This window comes from Mycteria americana, chromosome 3, assembly GCF_035582795.1.
Source record: "Mycteria americana isolate JAX WOST 10 ecotype Jacksonville Zoo and Gardens chromosome 3, USCA_MyAme_1.0, whole genome shotgun sequence".
In the NCBI taxonomy this organism is placed as follows: Eukaryota; Metazoa; Chordata; class Aves; order Ciconiiformes; family Ciconiidae; genus Mycteria; species Mycteria americana.
The window spans coordinates 108,826,864-108,846,833 of NC_134367.1; the positions used below are offsets into that span (position 1 = coordinate 108,826,864).

The 19,970-nt window shown below is 38.9% G+C and overlaps 1 protein-coding gene across 1 annotated transcript in view; it reads right to left on the minus strand.

Annotated features, from left to right (window-relative positions):
* Positions 1-19,954, minus strand: part of NVL (nuclear VCP like) — a 42,819-nt gene extending 22,865 nt beyond the window's left edge. Inside the window, exons 1-14 of the mRNA XM_075496499.1 lie at positions 19,556-19,954; positions 17,880-17,953; positions 16,655-16,707; positions 16,470-16,566; positions 15,515-15,569; positions 14,710-14,976; positions 12,438-12,564; positions 12,070-12,146; positions 11,640-11,774; positions 9,896-9,997; positions 7,872-7,989; positions 7,252-7,396; positions 3,114-3,384; positions 568-786 (exon numbers count right to left, since the gene is read on the minus strand). Of these exons, the coding sequence (XP_075352614.1) occupies positions 568-786; positions 3,114-3,384; positions 7,252-7,396; positions 7,872-7,989; positions 9,896-9,997; positions 11,640-11,774; positions 12,070-12,146; positions 12,438-12,564; positions 14,710-14,976; positions 15,515-15,569; positions 16,470-16,566; positions 16,655-16,707; positions 17,880-17,953; positions 19,556-19,612 (1,797 nt within the window). The 5' untranslated portion in view covers positions 19,613-19,954. The remainder of the gene's footprint in view (positions 1-567; positions 787-3,113; positions 3,385-7,251; positions 7,397-7,871; positions 7,990-9,895; positions 9,998-11,639; positions 11,775-12,069; positions 12,147-12,437; positions 12,565-14,709; positions 14,977-15,514; positions 15,570-16,469; positions 16,567-16,654; positions 16,708-17,879; positions 17,954-19,555) is intronic.
* Between the last annotated feature and the right edge of the window lie 16 nt (positions 19,955-19,970).

Sequence of the window (19,970 nt, forward strand, 5' to 3'; positions counted from 1 at the left end):
TTCTTTATTCTGATTCTTTAGAGGCTAAAAGAATAAACAGTCGATCAGCATCTTATTATCTTGCACTAATAAGTACCCCAAAACGGGAGAAGTATCATTATTCAGAGGCAAAGATTTTATTTACCTAAGTTCTCATCGTAAAGTGTTAGTGTTAAGTATCCCTCTGACCGGCAGCAAGACTGCTAACCTTCCAGCTAAGTAGTCTTCAATTCTTTGTGTGGCAGCTGTGTAACTAAGGTTATTGGTACAAAACTTTAGAATTTCTAAAAGTTTCGTACCAAAGTTCATTAAGATTCGGCAATAATGAACATACTGAAAACTAAAAGCATGAATACAGTAAGTGAAATGTTAAATACATGCACCAGACTTGTAACAAATTTGAAAGCAAGTTATAGAAGTCTGACTATTTTAAATTAAGATGTTGCAAAATTTCTAGTTTATTGCATGTTGGAACTCATGGGCAGCACATTATACCTTAAATAAGTATTAAAACCAAACAAGCATAGTTTTGTTTCCTGCATAGGGGGAAGTGCAAAAAAAATCTTTGAAGGTATGGTTAAGACATACCAATATTGCCATAGTCAGCTCCTCCCGAACATCCTCCAGGGCTCCGATATCTGCCCATGTCACATCAGGAATTGTGACAAAGCCTTCTCTCTTGGCAGAGGGTTGCACTGATGACAGTGCAACAATAAAATCATTCATCTCAATGCACAGTTTCTGCAGCTGCTCCTCAGGCAAGGGGTCTTGCTTTTTCAGCAAATCCAAAAGTCTCTGCAATTCATCCTTGGGGTACATGGAAAGGGAGAGAAAAAGATTATGCATGGGATTAGATTTTAAGAACCATTTTTTTAAGGGCTTTCTCAAAGCAATACTTTCTTCAACTGTAGTATTAATTACTATACAACAAATTGTTATGTACAATACACATAAAATATGTAAAGTAACGTTAAAAATTAACATTAATGATAAAAATGTTCCAGGAAAGCACTAGGTACATTTAACTCAGTGCTTGTGACAGACTACAATCTTGATTTAGATGCTACAGAAACAGAGCTAGCACATGTATTTTGTCTTCAAATTCTTCCTACTGCTTCTCCCACACCGATTAAGAGAAAGTTCTTTCCATGCTGAAATTTCCAAAATATGTATTAATTATATGTATTAATTCTGGTTTTAATAAGAAATTGTTCTCAAGATAAAGTGAACAACTCTGCCTAACAGCACAATTTCAGTAATTTGCGGAATATTCAGTTACGTATAAACCTTTAAAACTCTTAACACACACTTTTAGATTATACACTTTTATTTAACATAATCTGATTTCAAGTCATCAACTCATTTCCTCAGGCTGATTAGACCTGGTTTTATAACCAGGCCCTAATAAAGTTTGGGCAAACAGAATAGAGATACAGGGTAATGCTTTTTAACACTGTCCCATCTCGCAGACCACAGCGCCCCAGGCAGGTACGTTCCAATTTCCCCAATCAATTCCTTATTGGGGAAACTATCTGAGAAAATACTTGATCAAAGAACTTTATACCTTCACAACATAAATACATCCCAGTTCTAATATGGAAAGGCAGTATCAAAGCAAACTGATACTACACCACAAGTAAAACTATACCAGGATTTTCATTATAAGATAGAGGGAGGAAAAAAATAAATTGTAAAAACTCTGTTAGGTTTCCACATTTTTCCTACAGCAGTAAACGGGAAAAGTATCACTTCCTATTTGTTGCAACTAAGCTCTACAACTGACCACAAAGAAACAGAAGTGTTTATAATGCCTGATATTCCTTTTAAGCCCTCCCTCCTCTTCTTAACAGAACCATTAAGAGAAACTCTGAAATAGCCGAGACCACTGGGTTTGTTTACTTGAGTTGTGTGAATGATTTTTAAAGGTTTTGTGTGTTTATTTTTCCATTATAAACATAATATAACGGTTTTAATGACAATACCCTGTATTAGACTATGTCAACCTCCTGCCAGCTATCAAAATATGGCTCTGTTAGGATTAGACTTCCTCATTCTCAATAACCCCTTTGATCATGGCGATGTTGATAAAAGCTGCAACTACCTGCCCCTCCTCGCTTTCTTTTGGCTACATCAGGCCCCAGGAAACACTGGGAGGTATGCAGTATGATTATATTACTCTAGTACAAAGGCTTACTACAGCTTTTTACACTGGTTTTTGTTAATTACAACAACAGTTTTCTTTGACAGCCCTTCTAAAACCAGAATCTGAGTACAATGTGGATTTGAAACCACTTTGTTTTATTTCTCCAGACAAATCTTTAGGAAGCCTACACATAATGAAGGCACATACACATTCCAATTTTTGAGAAGCTGGGCCAAGAATTTCTATATAAAGATGTTCTGGCTCACTGACCACAGCATGTTACCTGGGCCACAGAATAATTCTGGCACTAGAAATGCTATTTTCTGCAACAGAGTTCCAGCTGTACTGCACATTAACAGGTACTCTCTCTGCAGCTCAAGTCACATTGCTAACCCAACTTCTCTACTGGATAGATACCTCTTCCTCAAACTTGCTATAGGTACTAGAGACCACGTGCAATTTACCCCAAGTAATCACATAGCTGGAGGGAAAATGTAGACTGCATAAATACTTGTAGACTTTGGCTAACTGTAACTATACCAGGTCAGGGAAGAGCCCCAGGCACCATAATAGATATTTCACAGCAAACAGCTTGGTAAAAACTCAGTGCAAGTCTGATATTCTTACAATTCTCTTACAGTCAATACACTTTTGAAGAGAGACATAGCCACTATTTTAACCTCTGGTCAGCTAGAAAACAAAACAAAACAACACAACACAAACAACAATGAAAAACCCAAGGAAAAAAACACACCTTGTATAAAACATCAGCATGATTTTTAGAAGGTGTGGGTTTTGGGAGCCACTTATTCAGACCCATTACATGGGTCATTAGGAGTTAAGCTTCTGGCTTAGGAACTGGTATTTCTAAATCTAAAGTTAATATTACGTTGGCCATAGATGTTTAAGGATTTATGAACAATGACTTTCGCAACTATAAAATGGCTCAATTCTCAAGATATTAGAGGCACATGCTTCAAGGAACAAATACCTTAGGAGGAAGTTCTAGTTGTTTGGTATCCTCTTCCACCAGGATGTCTGTTCCTATTCCCATGCTTTCTTCAGCTGTGTTTCCTCCAGTGTGCATGTGTTTCCTTTTCTGCTTCTCAGATTTTATCAGGACCCTGTTCACCGTGCACATAGCTGCCTCACGACAAAGTGCCATCAGATCAGCACCTACATAACCCGGAGTCAGTCGTGCTAAATGATGAAATTCAAAGGACTGCGGGAGCTTAAGTTTTCGACACAATGTCCGAAGAATTCTAATCAAGTAGGGAGAAAAAGAACAACAAAATAAAGATGAAACTGTGGCTTTTTTATTTTCATATAAAACAGCCAGCATTGATTTAAAGTCTCTTTCAGTCCACATAAACTGAAATAGTACAGTGGGAACATTTTTCACTCAACTAGGAATTAACCAACACTGAAACCCACAAAACTATGCTGTATATTTCCTTTCAGTTCTTAAATGAAAACCGACAGCATCAACCAGGCAATGTCAATAAGTGGGTAAAAGCTAGTTTTGGTGAATCTAAATATTATAGATTCCTTAAACCTTAGTTTAGGATTCAAAATTGACAGAGCAGATCTCAGAGTGTACCACAGAGATGCACACAAGTTATCCACTGAGATATTTAGCCTTGTATTCCCAACAACCTCAGCCTGCATTGTCTGTTCCATCCCACTTTTATTTATTTATTGAAGAAAATCCACAACAAACTATTCTGCAAGGAGCAAAGGAAATCAGACTGTGTGAGGAGCTCTGTCCTTTAATCTTCAGTATCTTTCCCCTACCATTTTCGGTGGAATATAACTGCAGATATTTCCTGCGTCCCCAGTAAAATTTCCAATAGGCAACACACAGCTTGTGTACACCTCGTGTGTTTACCTCATCCTCATTCAAAAGCTAAAGTTACACCTACCTATGCAGTTCCATCACTAATACAAAACAGCTCTATGTAACTGACAGTGAAGTGCTACGCTTCACACTTTTTCTTTAATGGGATCAAGGCTGTGTCTGTATCAAGGCTTTTTTAATCTGTATCAAGGCTGAAGCTTTAAAAACCTCCTTCAAGGTCCACCAAGACTTCCTGCTGTTCTTCTAGGCCAAGGACAAATGAAAGCTACATGAATAGTCAAAAGAAAAAGACAAAAGCCAATGTCACTGCACAAGTACTGGTGCTGAAGAACTCTGAGCAGAGGGATCAAATCAACTTGTTTAAAACAGCAAAATATCACTTCATTGGGAAAATACTTTAAAAAGGCAGCACAAACCAAAGAAGTGAAGATCATTAACATACTTTCTAGTTCCAGTTAAAACTAGTTTAAATTATTTCCAGATCAAGTAACATAACTACAGAAAAGTTATGAAAAGAATGAGTTATTAAACTATTCAAAACTCTTAAATTATAATCTTTCATCTGTTTGCCTCCCCCACTAACAAGTTCCATAATCTCTCATTTAAATCTTTATCAGTGATATGAGCTATGTTCTCAAGAATTTTTCAACCTGTCTGACAACAGCTGTAGCTAATCAAGTGACTCAAAGTGTAAAAAGTTCAGAACTGTAAATGGCTCATTCCGAATTTGTGTCCTACATATATTATTTTCCTTCATGTGCTTCATACATGCACAAGAAAACACTGCAAGTAAAGCAAGATCTCCAGGTACACCTTCTCATCCTACTCCACCCCCGTAAGGTTGTAGAACCACACCTAAGCAGTTCAAATCATGCCTTCAGCAAGACTGATAAATGTGGTAAATCAGCACACTATAAGGAATTCTGTTTCTATATGACCCTTTTATTAAAAAAAAAAAAAGAAGAAAGAACAGAGGCCCCCAACAAAAACCACTCCAAACCCAACCTGACCCAACAAAGCGGGCGGGGGGGAGAGGAGGAAGGGGATAATTTAAAAAAGAAAATAAAATCAGCAGTTCCTGTAAGCCTACACCTCCAGGAACACAAATACAAACAACTGTACGAAACAATAATATGAACCAATGTGACTACACTCTAACTTGCGAACAATCTCTACACACTATGTAGAGATTCACATTCACAACTCGTATCCTTTGAAACAGTGCTATTTCTGGGAATAGCATATTTTTAACATGAAGCTAAGAAATATCAGAATTGGAACTCTCATCAGTCAACTCTTTACAGAATCACAGAATCGTATAGGTTGGAAAAGACCTTTAAGATCATCGAGTCCAACCGTAAACCTAACACTACCAAGACCACCACTATACCATGTCCCTAAGCACCACATCTACACGTCCTTTAAATACCTCCAGGGATGGTGACTCCACCACTTCCCTGGGCAGCCTGGTCCAATGCTTGACAACCCTTTCAGTGAAGTAAAATTTCCTCATATCCAGTCTAAACCTCCCCTGGCGCAACTTGAGGCCATTTCCTCTCGTCCTATCGCTTGTTACCTGGGAGAAGAGACCGACCCCCACCTCTCTACAACCTCCTTCCAGGCAGTTGTAGAGAGCGATAAGGTCTCCCCTCGGCCTCCTTTTCTCCAGGCTAAACAACCCCAGTTCCCTCAGCCACTCCTCACAAGACTTCTGCTCCAGACCCTTCACCAGCTTCATTGCCCTTCTCGGGACACGCTCCAGCACCTCAATGTCTTTCTTGTAGTGAGAGGCCCCAAACTGAACACAGTATTTGAGGTGCGGCCTCACCAGTGCCGAGCACAGGGGGACAGTCACTTCCCTAGTCCTGCTGGCCACACTATTTCTGATACAAGCCAGGATGCTATTGGCCTTCTTGGCCACCTGGGCACACTGCTGGCTCATATTCAGCCAGCTATCGACCAACACTCCCAGGTCCTTCTCTGCTGGGCAGCTTTCCAGCCACTCTTCCCCCAAGCCTGTAGCGTTGCATGGGGTTGCTGTGGCCCAAGTGCAGGACCTGGCACTTAGCCTTGTTGAACCTCATACAGTTGGCCTTGGCCCATTGATCCAGCCTGTCCAGGTCCCTCTGTAGAGCCTTCCTCAAGGCAGATCAACACTCCCGCCCAACTTGGTGTCATCTGCAAACTTACTCAGGGTGCACTCCGTCCCCTCGTCCAGATCATTGATAAAGATATTAAACAGAACTGGCCCCAACACAGAGCCCTGGGGAACACCACTTGTGACCGGCCGCCAAATGGAGTAAACTCCACTCACCACCACTCTTGTGTTCTACCTCTTAGTTCCACACTTAGTTCTACCTCTAACCACTTGCATGTGTTCCTACAACCAAGAGGAACATAATTGCTACAGGGCTGTAGATCTGGAGGAAGAAGAAAAAAAAAAATTGGAGGCACAGTCAGAAGAGGGGGAATAGTGGCCAGTAGTGCTGACAACACAAAGTGAGCAAGGCAGCAAGCAGAACAGTTTGCTTTTTCAACCTAGAAGTAAGATTAGTTGAGCTAGAAGGAACTTATCCTTTAACCTTTCTTTCCTTCCCTTCCCGTAATAAGATAAGCCACAACTGTTTTCACACTTCCCTTCCTGTGTTTTCTGCTGTTGTGGAAATGAGTCGCAGTTCCTTTTTCATAAAAAAAGTTTGGGTTTTTTTTTTTTTTTTAATCTAGTCTAATGGTCACGGATCTTTGGAATAAAAACAGCCAGTTACACAAAACAGGATGACTGCAGCTCAGCTTAATGTCTGGACTAGTGTATTTCCACAAGGAATGGAACAGAAGAATGTAGGCCTGTTGCTTAAGGTATGTGCTTGAGAGGACTAACAAACAGGCTATACTTAATTTATGTTCCTAATTTAATAGTTACATAGGGAGCACCAAAGACAGAATGTTAACTTCCTGAACAACAGAAAATATATATTTAATTCCATCATCTATACTGTTAAGGCACTTGAAAACCCATTAACATAATGCTAAAAGCAGATCTGCACACAAGAAAGGAAACCACCCCAAATGTAGACACAGCTACCAACACAAAGAGTAGATGCACACTTAATGTCTTCTGCACTTTTCAGTGTGTGCTGATCCATAGGTGTGTATAGGCACAAATAGGACTAAACACAATAAAGTACCATTTCCTTAATTTCTATGTTTACTTACACATTATTTCCTTATTTATTAATTAATCAAAAAGAAGCTTAAACTTTGTAACACATACTTTTCTCTTGCCGCTTCATCTGGGATCCCTAAACAAATTTCTCGATCAAATCGCCCAGCTCGCCTCAGTGCAGGGTCCAGTGAGTCAGGTCTGTTAGTTGCTCCGATAACAAGGACCTGGGTAGTGACAGCCACGTTATTCAAGTCTAAAGGAAGGAAGGAAGGAAGTTAGTACTCATACTCACCATCTCAACTTTGTACTGATATCTATGTGACTCTGTTTCCGCAGCACACAATAATACTCAAAACAGCCGACAGAAACTAACCAACAGTCATACTAAACTGCTGTTCATCCTTATTTCTACTACCTAGAGTTTGCATTTTGCACAATCAACCAAAATTAAGCATTTCAAATGACATTTGAACCATTTTCCCCATTATGTCTGTTTATACAACAGACAGGCCTATATAATGCTGTATAGACCACTGTGAAAATAGTGTAGTAACATCCCCTCAAATTTATTAGAATCTTCCCACCCCCCCCAGGTAAACTGTGCCAAAACCCAAAAAATTACCACCACTATCTCCACTAAAGTAACCACAACTCACTACTGAATGGAAGCACACAGTGAGCCTGATAATTAGAAAGTTTAGCTTAGTACAGATGTTCCTGAAACTGACCATCCATACAAGTTAGGAACTGAGCAACAATTCTCCGCTCCATGTCCTTTGACGCAACTTCTCTTTTTGGGGTGATTGCATCAATCTCATCAATGAAAAGGACACATGGTGCACTGGACTAGGAACAAGAAATATTAATAATTACAAAATTACACTGACATACTGTATTACAAGATAGAAAGATTTTTTTCAGATTTTCTGGCCTATAATTATTACTCTAAGTCTGCTGCACAATCGACCTGTCCCAGAACAATTCTGTTGTTCTTATTGACTATCTGGAGAGCCACCAAATTACGAAACCGTGCTAAGCTGAGCCTATGAAATAATTAAGGCATGAGATTCAAAATGTCTCTATATATTGTTTAAATAAATGTACCTCTATATTGCTTCATGTTTTCCATAAATATTCCATTGCAACTGCTTACTTGCTTAAGTCCAAAAAAGAAAATCAGACAAGAAAAGTCTGATTTTGTTTTTTGTTTGTTTTGTTAGTGACATTAGAGCTGTGGAATTTCAAGAGCTAGTATTACTGACACACATAATGAAACAAAGGGAGCAGGAGGCAGTCATGAAAAATGATCTGCCACCTTTAAGATTAGTACAGAGCCTGACCATGCTCAAAGAGTAAAAATGAGCAATAAGCAACTCCTACAAGTGTTCTAAAACTCCACATACTTCATGTTCATAAAAAGCCAACACTAATATAGAATAATAACTATTGTAACTAATAGAAAATAATAGTGTTCAACTGACATAAGATTATTAATATTCTCAAAAAGCACTAGTAGTGCAAAGGAATACTCAAGGAAAACACTAGAATTATCTTAAAAAACCCACTAGAATCATATAAAAAAAAGTATTTTAAACCCCATGCATTCTGTGTTATCAGGTAGCAACTGCGCCATCTAGTTGTCATTCACTTTTCCGCTGACAGAGGGGGGGGGGGAAACGTAACTAAGCCACATGCATGATGTGTAGTGGAACTATGTCTTTTTCCCCTGAACAAAAATTGGTACAAAAAACAGAGTGGAAAAGCTACTTAAGTGAATGTGAGGGACTACAAGAAAGGCAATAGATTTTAAACATATTTTATGCAATACATTTAATTTCTTCAAAAATAACTTTTATAGCAACCTGCCCTCAATCACTATACGTACAATAGATATGTAATTTCTAAAAACTCTGTGCGATCACTTACTTAATTTTATTCTAAACAACATCTTAACAAGACTTTCTAAAAATTAAAATGTAGCATGAACTGGAAACATAATAATCTAGCAGCTTCACAGTCAATCTTTTTGCCCTGTTTAGTACTCTTTTTTACAGGAATATATTCTAAACACCTATATACAGTTGTGGGGGTCAGTAGAAAAATGGAGTAAAGTTGGAAAACCAGAATATTCTCAGAGGTCAGGAACAGAAAACTGTCCTCATTAAATAAAACATTAGCCACATACTAAAAAAAGAAAAATAAGCATTTGTTTAATTTAAAATTATCTCAACCTGCCTGGTTCTCTTTGCTTCTTACTAAGTCTGGAAGTCACACCAAAGCAGGACTTCAACTGTAACTTGACTCCTGCTCTTATGATATTTGTCCCAAATTTCTTACTTTATCTTAAGTCTTAAAGTCTTAAGTCTCTCACATTTGCTCAAATTCCATGCCATACAAAAACAGCAAAAAAACCTTGTAACAAAAAAGCACAGTGAACTGCTCTTACATATTTTTTATTTTTATATATCAAGCCAAGCAGCTCCAAATAGGTAAATAATTTATGTTGCTCTCTACATTGATATGATGAACTAACTTTTGTCAAGATTTCAGAATAGTAATCTTTGTGCTCTGTAACAGCATGACAGTACAATGGAATTCTGGTCACAGAAGGGGAGACACTATGACTTGTGTGCAGCAGTATAAAGATTCACTCACTAATATTCACTCAAATTCAAACCACAGCAACAAAGTATGAATCTTTACAAAGAAAAGGACAAACAATTCACAGTGTTATTTCCAATGGGTGTCTCACCACAGCCTGCTCAAACAATTCCCTCAGTTTCTGCTCAGATTCCCCTGACACTCCAGACACCATCTCTGTTGCTGCCACTTTCAGCATCGGGAGCTCAAGTTCCTGAAAGAGACAATGAACATTGGATGATATACCCAGAGGTTAGAAATGCTGGCTGTCCTAGAGGACAAATATTTTCCAATACAGCATCTTTTACACCCAAACATTATGTAATCAAGACTAAATCTTAAAGACCTTTTTTAAAAGACGAGTAGCATCCTCCAATTTAAAACAGATCTGAGCCATTTGGCCAAGTGAACAGAAATGGATACAAAACCAGGTTTCCCTAATTCAGTTAGAGAATGACTGCACTGTCAAATAGCTTTGCACCTTCGTCCCCAGTCCTTCACAACGCATACACTTCAGTTCATGCTTGGGCTCCCTTCTTGAGAAAATTGTCCATTTCCATCTGTAACAAAGCATTGCTTAGCAGTGTGGCAGAGATCCCCACCAGGTGTGGTTCCCTTAGTCTTGCTCCAGAAATATTTGAGCAGGGCCGTACAAAAAGATACTTGTAAAGCTCACACTCAAGGTTTTCTACTACTAAAAATAAATAAATAAAATTGTAACTTTCATAGACTGTAACACAGTAGTGTTACAGGTAGTTGCAGCCTATTTCAAGCTCTTTGAACAACATTAAAAAAAAAAAAAAATCCTAATTCATACAAATCAAGGCCACCAGAGACACTGCCTGGGGTTTGGAGCAGATAATTTGCCTTAAATACCACTACTGAATCTCTTATTTAAGAAAAATTATTTAAGTAGTCATCATTAAATTCATCTCATCTCTGAAATTTTTTCACTTGTGTCATGTTTCTTTCCCCAGATTTAGTACCCTTCCAGGATACAAATACCCACTGAAATATTAAATATCACAGATTCATTCAATGGGTACCTTTTACAGTAAGGCATTAAAAAGAAAAAAACCAAATCCTTTTAATTAAAACATTTGAAACATAATGTCAGAAGGGTCTAACCAACATTTAAGGAATAAACATCAGTATTTTCTTTCAAAGATAAAATCTGCACTACAAAAGTTCATCATTTACGTGTATCTAAATTTAAGGTTATAATCTGTGACATTTAAGGAACAACTGTATTAAAGGAAAAGAAATGTCCATGGTTATCACTGAATACCCCTAAAACAGCCCCTAGATTTATATCCAAAACAGGCACATAGCAGCACAGCAGCCTCACCATACACCAAACTATTAACACCAATAACATCACATGCTCCGACATCATTAGTTTGACACAGGCAAGGCAACATCCAGTTCCGGAATTCAGAAATCCCTGTTTAACAGATGCCATCCAATAGAATGAATGTAATGCCTCATAAAAGATGGTAAGGCTGAGTCCAGAGTTAAAACAAAACACTATGGCAAATTTAACTAAAAGTATCTTCCATTTATAGCCTTCTCAATACCGATGCCTATATTGCTGTCCTGGGAATGCCAACAATTAAGTCAAACATAAAACCCTGTCACTATGTCTGCTCTTCATATATGCGGTTCTATCAAGCACAGATTCAGATGGAATTTAAACAAAGGAAGTGAAGATGAGTATACTTTAGACTAAGATAGGAAGGAGAGAAAAGAGATAAAAAAGAGGAAAAGATCTAGTCTATCATGGAGGAGGATTATTTTTTTGCCTCTCTAAATATAATTCAGAAAAAGAAGAAACTGTAAATTTAAAGCTATCTCACCCCAGCAATTGCCTGTGCAAGTAGTGTCTTTCCACATCCTGGTGGTCCATGTAAAAGAAAACCACGAGGTGGAACCACACCTAAGTGGTTATAGACTTCGGGATGACGGACATGAATGAGCATCTTGCATATTTCCTGTTAAGAACAAGAGAGACTTCCATTTAAATTGCAGAAATTAGTATTATAGATTGCTGACATTATAGACAGGCCAAAATAAAGCAAGTTCTGTTTATTAATGTAATTTCAGTGACTGCTTTCAGAAAGATTAAAGAAAGGAAAAAAAAAACCAACACAAAACTTTGTTGCTGTTGGTATAAGCAGCTATTCCCAGCGCCATGCAGACGAATTCTGCCAGATTTCTTCTTTGTCATTTTTCATGCAACATTTTATTCAGTGCATTCTGTATCCCACGAATAAAATTTTAACTAACCTTTAAAGTTTCATCATTGCCTCCTACATCCTCAAACTTCACCAAAGGGTGGTAAAGCTCTGGTCCCTTACTTCTAACTGTTAAGGAGGAAAAGTCACGCAAATTTAGACATGGCATAATAGCAGTTGCTAACACCAAACAAGAAAGTACTCAGTCTAAACAATTAGCTAAGTACATGGAGTTGTATTATTTTTTGGTAGTAGACACAGGACTGGAATATTTTCTTTAGTACAACATTAAGGCTAAATTTCTTAACAACACACTCAAGGTCACTTCTCTGCACCTCAGAAAACACTTCTCTGGTAACGGATTCCACAGTCAAATACCATCTCTTTGTTTGGAGCAGCACACCAAAAATAACTTCTCACCTTTCCCTTTAAGTAAGATGGAATCAATTTCTCCATCTACATCTGGAAATTCTTCTTTTTTTCTTTTTGCCCTCTTCTCCTTTGTCTTCTTTCTTTCACTCTCCAAGACAGAACATTCTGTTGATTTCTAGAGCATAAAAACAGAATTATATATACAAAACCTTCCAAGTCAGTGAATTTCTGCAAATACTTAAAAGAACAAAATGTGTAAGTGTCTATGATCACAGAATCACAGAATCGTATAGGTTGGAAAAGACCTTTAAGATCATCGAGTCCAACCATAAACCTAACACTACCAAGTCCACCACTACACCATGTCCCTAAGCATCACATCTACACGCCTTTTAAATACCTCCAGGGATGGCGACTCCACCACTTCCCTGGGCAGCCTATTCCAATGCTTGACAACCCTTTCAGTGAAGTAAAATTTCCTAACATCCAGTCTAAACCTCCCCTGGTGCAACTTGAGGCCATTTCCTCTCGTCCTATCACTTGTTACCTGGGAAAAGAGACCGACCCCCACCTCTCTACAACCTCCTTCCAGGCAGTTGTAGAGAGCCATAAGGTCTCCCCTCAGCCTCCTTTTCTCCAGGCTAAACAACCCCAGTTCCCTCAGCCACTCCTCATCAGACTTGTGCTCCAGACCCTTCACCGGCTTCGTTGCCCTTCTCTGGACATGCTCCAGCACCTCAATGTCTCTCTTGTAGTGAGGGGCCCCAAACTGAACACAGTATTTGAGGTGCGGCCTCACTAGTGCCCCGCTTCACTTACACACATTATATGAATAAAGACAAGCAAAGCAGGAATTTAACCCCTTCTTTTTGTAGAAAAGCTTTTTTTTACTTAGGATTTGCCTTTTTTTTTTTTTAAAGGGTTACTTATGCCAGTCACTTTTTTCCTAAAAGTACATACTTATAAGCAAAAACACCCCAAACAAACCCCCATAAAAACCCCAAAACCACTAGCCAAAATCAGACACCAGTTATTTGCATATCATAGAGCAATCCACTTGGGGGATGAATAAAACTGTATCAATGTATTTACTCCAATGGAAACAATTTTTACTACTAGTAAGTCATGAGTGGCTGTAAGAAAATATTATTCAGTGCCGACACAAGTTAACTGCATGTAAGAAAAGGACTAATACAGGAGAAAAGAAATAAAAAGAGGTTCAATGATGAAAGTTGGGTTTTTTTACCTTTTTTTGGAGGGGATTTTTTTGTGGGGTTTTTTGCTGGTTTTTGGGTTTGGTTTTTTTTTTTTTTTAGAATACGGTATTGCAAACATTTTACAATTTGAAGATCTCCCTTTTATTCAATTTCTCTATATAAGAGGGTGCAGTACTACCAGGATAAAGGGATAATTTGTCAAATCTGCCTATTCAGTAAGCATTTTGTGTCATTAGAAAAGTAGATGTAAATGTAGTTCTTCCTTCACATAAAAAAAGAGCATCCTGCCAAAATGTCTGGTTAACACCATAAATGTTATCTCCCATACATAAATGGAAAGCTTTCAACAGCTAAACAAAGTTGTTTCTTTCTAAATAAGAAAAAAAAAAATGGGGGGGAGGAGGGGATCACAAAATGGGCAATATCTCTGGATGCAGAATAGGATCTATTTTTAACTGCTTTATAAATCAATGCAATTTCCTTTCAACTTCCCCAAGTCTTGTCCATCCAAAAAACCTCAGCTTTCCCCAGGCTCACTAAGACTTAACCACGGGCTAAGGGAGACCACATGCTATGGCTCTCGTGCTATGGTGACCACAGCAAGCCACACGCTTCCTGACTAGTTAGGCTGGTCACAGGCACATGGAATAAATACCAGCTAAGTTCCACTTATCTTTGTCTTAGTATGGGCACTAATCTGGGTCTCCCTAATACTGAGCACTACATTTTCCTCAAAAAATGTGGAGGAAATTGATGATTTTGTGACTTTTTACCTCCCATACAAAAATGCTTGAAATGGGCCAGAAGGTTCAAAAATCACTTCTGACACAGCAGAAAAATGGGTTAAGCCCTTTCTTCTTCAGAAACCAAGCCAAAATCAAGTACTCCCCTGGGCTTAAGCCAATCTTTCCCTTCTATTTAACATGTTCACTATCTTTAAACACAGCATGTGTTTTTGTAATAAAAATAATATATTTTAAAAATCCAGAAAGACAGACAGTCCCTTTGGTTTTAGTATCACCCTTCAAAAGCCTGTCAAATCACACAGGAAATTATATTCATACTTGATACTTAAATCACATGGAGTTTGTAAAACACAATACCTCGAAAATCAGTTTCTTCTCATCTCCTTCTCCATCCTCAGAAAGGTCGATGAAAAAGTCTTTTCCACATGGCGTTTTATCAATGAACCAGCCCCCTTCCGAGATGCGTGTTTCAACTCTTGTCCCTGGTGAGACGGTGCTTGTTTGAGGTGCTATTTGAACAGGACAGGGGGTTTCCATTGGTTCATTTTTTGGAGTGGTTGGAACAGAATCAGGATTTCCTTTCTTGTATAAGCTCAGCAGGGAACTGTTCATGTGATTTGTAGACTGCAGATTAATGTATTTTAAAAGAAAATATATAGGTTATAACTTGGATTATTTATATTAAGAGGCCAATGAAAACTATTTCATAAACATCATTTAGCATTATCCCTGCCGGAGAAAGTAGTCATGCATCTTCCAACCCACTCCTCTGCAAATCAAATGACTGCATATAAAACTATATCTGCTGGTTGAAGAGGCAGCAGTCTTTGCAATTTACCCTGAAATGACCCATGTTAATTGACAGTCACGTCTTTTAGTAATAGTCAGATATGTCAGTTCCTCCACTCATTTCATTCATTTGATAGCCAAGTCTTTCAGGCCCCCTGTGTGCTTTCCTCAAAAGTTATTCCCCACCACAGGTTCTTCCTTTTTCTTCAGAAAATAGCCTCCTTTTAGCTATATAGATTCTCAGTTGGAATTGCCAACTCTGGCTATACCTCATCTTCACCTCTACTTTTAAACTCTCCAAGTGCACTGCAATTTCACAACACAGAATCATGTGTTACGCAAATACAAACAATCATAATAAAATACAACTTACTAGATCTTCTGGATAATCATCACAATCAGAGTCATCTGTGGCACTTCCTGCAGTCCTTTACATGGAAGGAAGACAAAAACTATTAATGTATCAGAGCAGAACTGCAAGTGAGACACCCACAAAACAAAACAAATGCAATTTCCACAACATGATTCCCCACAGCCATGATATGTAGCCTAAGACTGGAGAAAAATTCCTGACTTGCATGCTCTAAATTTACTGCTATGAAGAGTTAAAAAAATGCATCCTTTCCAAATCTGTGATGAGTTGGATCAACTTGGCAACCTGTCTGAAAGACAGTCCTAAAAAAAAAGTGATGTAGGATCAATCTGACTGAGTTCACCAAGAGATCACACAATCACCAATGCTGGCACAAGGGAAGTAGTAGCAAATCACTGCTGAACTAGACTAGTCCTTCTGATAACAATGTCCTAATTTCCCATGAGACCCTTAATATCTATCACAGGCTAGAGAAACCAGAATGCTCTGTGAGACTATGCACAGGGTTAGGAGTAAGGAAATCTTAATTCTAATCTCATACCCAATAGTGATTTATTCTCAATAGCCTGTCTTGTCGTTTTGTCTCTCAGATTTAGCTAGTATCTCTCGCACCCAAGAAAGATTAAGAACAAAACAAAGGAACTGAATCACATGAGAACTGGGGCCTTATGTGGAAAATTATGAAGGAAGCCCCAAGGATATCCACTAATTCAGGGCTGTATGTTCCCCATAACAGAGAAATCATGATTGGCTCTAGTATCTGCTTGTCTTCAGCGAAAAAAGTGGTTCCATTAACTACAGGTAACTTCTGACGAAGACAAGCCTATGGGAAATCAAGGATCTATCTGTAACCTTGAAACTAGCAAAATTTAACAATATGAAGACAGAAAGCTTTAAAGAAATTATAATACTAGTGGCATTATTAAAGTAATCTAATGGTAAAAATTCTTCTTACTCATTTTTCTCTTGTTGTCTTGCTCTTTTTGCCACATGTTCAGCTTCTAAAACTGCTAAATCTTCACGTTCTTTTTCATTACTGATTATTCCAAACACTGAAAGAAAAAGTTCAAACATGTTAAGAAAACGGTCAAAGTGTAATCAAAGAATTTGGCGTCTTGGACTTAATATTAACAGAACTACCTTTTTCAACTTGTATTCTAAAAGCATTTCTTTTTCTTCGTCCATATTCTGCACTGAAAAAAACAAAATAAACAGGTTACACTAACTGCTTTTTCCCCTCAACATATTGTCATTCTCAGTGGAAAAATACATTGTAAGTTGATACCCATGCTTCTACACAAGTTCTTATTAAAAACCAACTATGTGAAACCATGATTGTTTTTTCTCAAGCCTGGAATAGCTCAATCACTGGGATGAAACAAAACCACTAGACTACTCTGGTCTCTAAAGGGGTGTTTAGTAAAACTTATCAAGGTCCTCTTGAACTGTAGATATAGAGAAGCAGCAATGTACAAATGAGCACACTGGATTCTATATCACAACACTACCCATTTTTTTAATTTTAATTCAAACAAGAACATATGGACACAGGACTACGGTCTAGAAAGGACAGTCCAGCGAGGAATAATTGTGCTAATTAATAATGGCCACTATGAGAAAACCTGATTCAATGAGCATCCTTAAATGCAAACAAAAATCATCAACCTTTTACCTTACTTACTGAGGGTTTATTTTATTTATTTGCTTTTATACAATAGCTGACAGAGAAAAAACAAAACAAAACCCCAAGATCTGTAAGCATCCTAAGGGTTTTGGCTCCCTTTGTCTAACAAGGCACAAAGAAATAGAACATGCAAACACAAATTAATATACTTCTCCACCTTCATTAACCCTCACACCCACCAATGATCTGCTGAAACACAACCTTGCTCCCCACCCAGAAAAGCATAACAGCCTAAAAATAATTAGGCAAGACTGACTGTCCTGCTGAGCAACTGAGCAAGATTTAGTGTCTTACCAAATCCTGTATCTCTCCCATCTGCCTGCACTGAAGTGTTATTTTCCCTCATATTTTAAGCTCACTGGGGTAAAGGACCAACATGCTGTAATGCATCTGTAGCTGTTTAATTTAAAAAAAAAAAAAAAAAAAGCAACCCACAAAAACCAAACCGCAACTAGATCTTGCAATGCCAATGCATTAATAAAATATGAGTTACTAGATATATCAGCAGAGGAAAACACTGGAGTGGAAATGACCTTATTGTTTCAATCAACCTCAACAACTGGTAATGAAGTTAACATAAAGAAAATTAAAATTTTCATTAAATACACACAAATGCAAAATAACAAGATAATATATTCCATAGTTTGAATGTAGAATATAAGAATACAAAACTTTGCTCACCTGTAGGTTTTCTGCAAATCAGATGCTAGAATTCCAATGTCAACATACTGGCCACATTTACTACTTGCAAGATACTGAAATGAAGAATTTTAAGCAGCGAATAAAATCTTTGTCAATCACTTCACCAGAACAGCTAGATCAAATATGCCTATTTCAAACTCTACTCTTCTTAGAAGTCTAAATGAAAATCAGAAACAGCTTTGAACTGCCTTGGAACACTCTAGACAGTATTTCCCAATGAAAGGGGAAATGCTTATTAAGACACAGATAACTAGCTAGCTACGTTTCCCAGGAAAAAGCAGCATACTGTATTTTGGTGCTTCAGTGACTTCTGCTGGTGCAACTCCATTGTTTTTCTTTATTAATAAAGATCACTCTGTAACCCAAACACCATCTTATCGTCGATCCTTCTAAAGTTCTTGGTTTCTCTCAGTTAACTTCCTTTTGTTTTAGACCTCCTACCTTAAAAATGAAACAATCTACATCAATTAGTATGGATACTGTCATAATAAGAACTTGAATCTTTGCAAGATGTTTCAAAGAATATTATAGAAAAGTATATAAATGAAAGTGAATTCTATCAAGCCCTTTTTTTTTTTTTCTGACAGCAGTTGATCCCATCCATTTTCAAACCACAATTATGAAAGTGTGAGAAAACGTACTAAATTTCAGGTACAACTGTATTCCGTTTGCTTTCTTCCCCCACTCTCCAAATTAGGGGTGAGAAGGAGTTTCAATAGTGTAATGGTGTATTCCTTCTTAAAAAAAGATAAAGGAGACAGAGGATCTCCCTAAAAGATATGGTATCACAAATGTCACAGCAAGGAGAATTTCAAAATCTCATTTAAATTAATACCCCTATTTAAAACAATCAAATTGCTTAAAATTGAATACAGAATTATTTTTTTAAATTATGTTACATTTCACGTCACCCATGGGCAGCTACTGACCTGCAGAAAATAGCAAGCCTACCATATATCTATCTGGCTCTTTCATTTCAGAATAGCCAAGGTATAGTCACTGTGATCTTGTCAAGGAAAACAAGCAAGTTCGCTCAAGCAGCCGCTCACATTTGAAGGAATTAGAAGCGGAGTACACTTATATACAGACACAGAAAAAAGGTGTTTAATTTGGGAAGTCACCATAAATATTCATAAAATAGAACACAGCATGATGCCACCTGAAGGAATCACTGTTCTCCCCACTCCTCACATGTGTATTATGGAAGTAATCACATTTTTTCCCTTTCTCCCCTCACTCAATATAATCGATGTACATGTTTCCAAATGTAAACACTTCCAATTTGCCTATATCTACCCCGAGTGTTTGGGGTTTTTTTGACTACTCATTTCACACTTGAAATAGCAGCTTCAGGATCAGAAGTACTGAAGAGAATAGAAGAAAGTAACAAAAGAAACAAAAAGAAAAGAAAAGAAAAAGGAAAAAAAGAGACCTCTCTAAAGGTCTTTTTCAAGTTCTGAGAGACAAGGCCGGGTTTTGGCTCTCGCTGCCGTTCCCTCCCGCACCTGGGCAGGCCGGATGCTCAAGGCCCCTTTCAGCGAGAAGGGGGAAAGGCGAGCCCCGCCGTGCCGGCCGCAGGGAGCCCCCCCGCCGGCCGCCGCCCCACGGGGACGAGGGCCGCTGAGCAGCCACCGCTGCCTGCCCACGGCGGGTACCTGCTTAACGCGCTGCTTCAGCCGCAGGTCCACGAAGTGCCCCGGCCGGCTCCGCATCGCCGCTCGCCGCCCTCCCCGGCCGAGGGCCTCCCCGCGGTCCAGGGGCTGTCCTAGCGCTTCGCCTGCGCGGCGCGGCCGGACGAGAATTATGCGCAGGCCGCGCCCAGGCGCCTCAGCCGCGCCACCGTAGGCCCCCTGCGACCTGCCCGCCTGTACCGGCGGCGGAGGGGCGCCGCTCTGGCCGCGCTCCCTTCTCCCGCCTCTGACCCGCCGGGCCGCTTATTAAGTTTCAAAATAGGCGCCCCCGCTCCCTCGCTCAGGGCCGCGTGAGATCCCCAGCAGCGCCCTCACGAAGAGCAGGGACGTGCCCCGACCGGCACCGCCCGGCCGCGGCCCCTGAGGGGTTCTCCTCAGG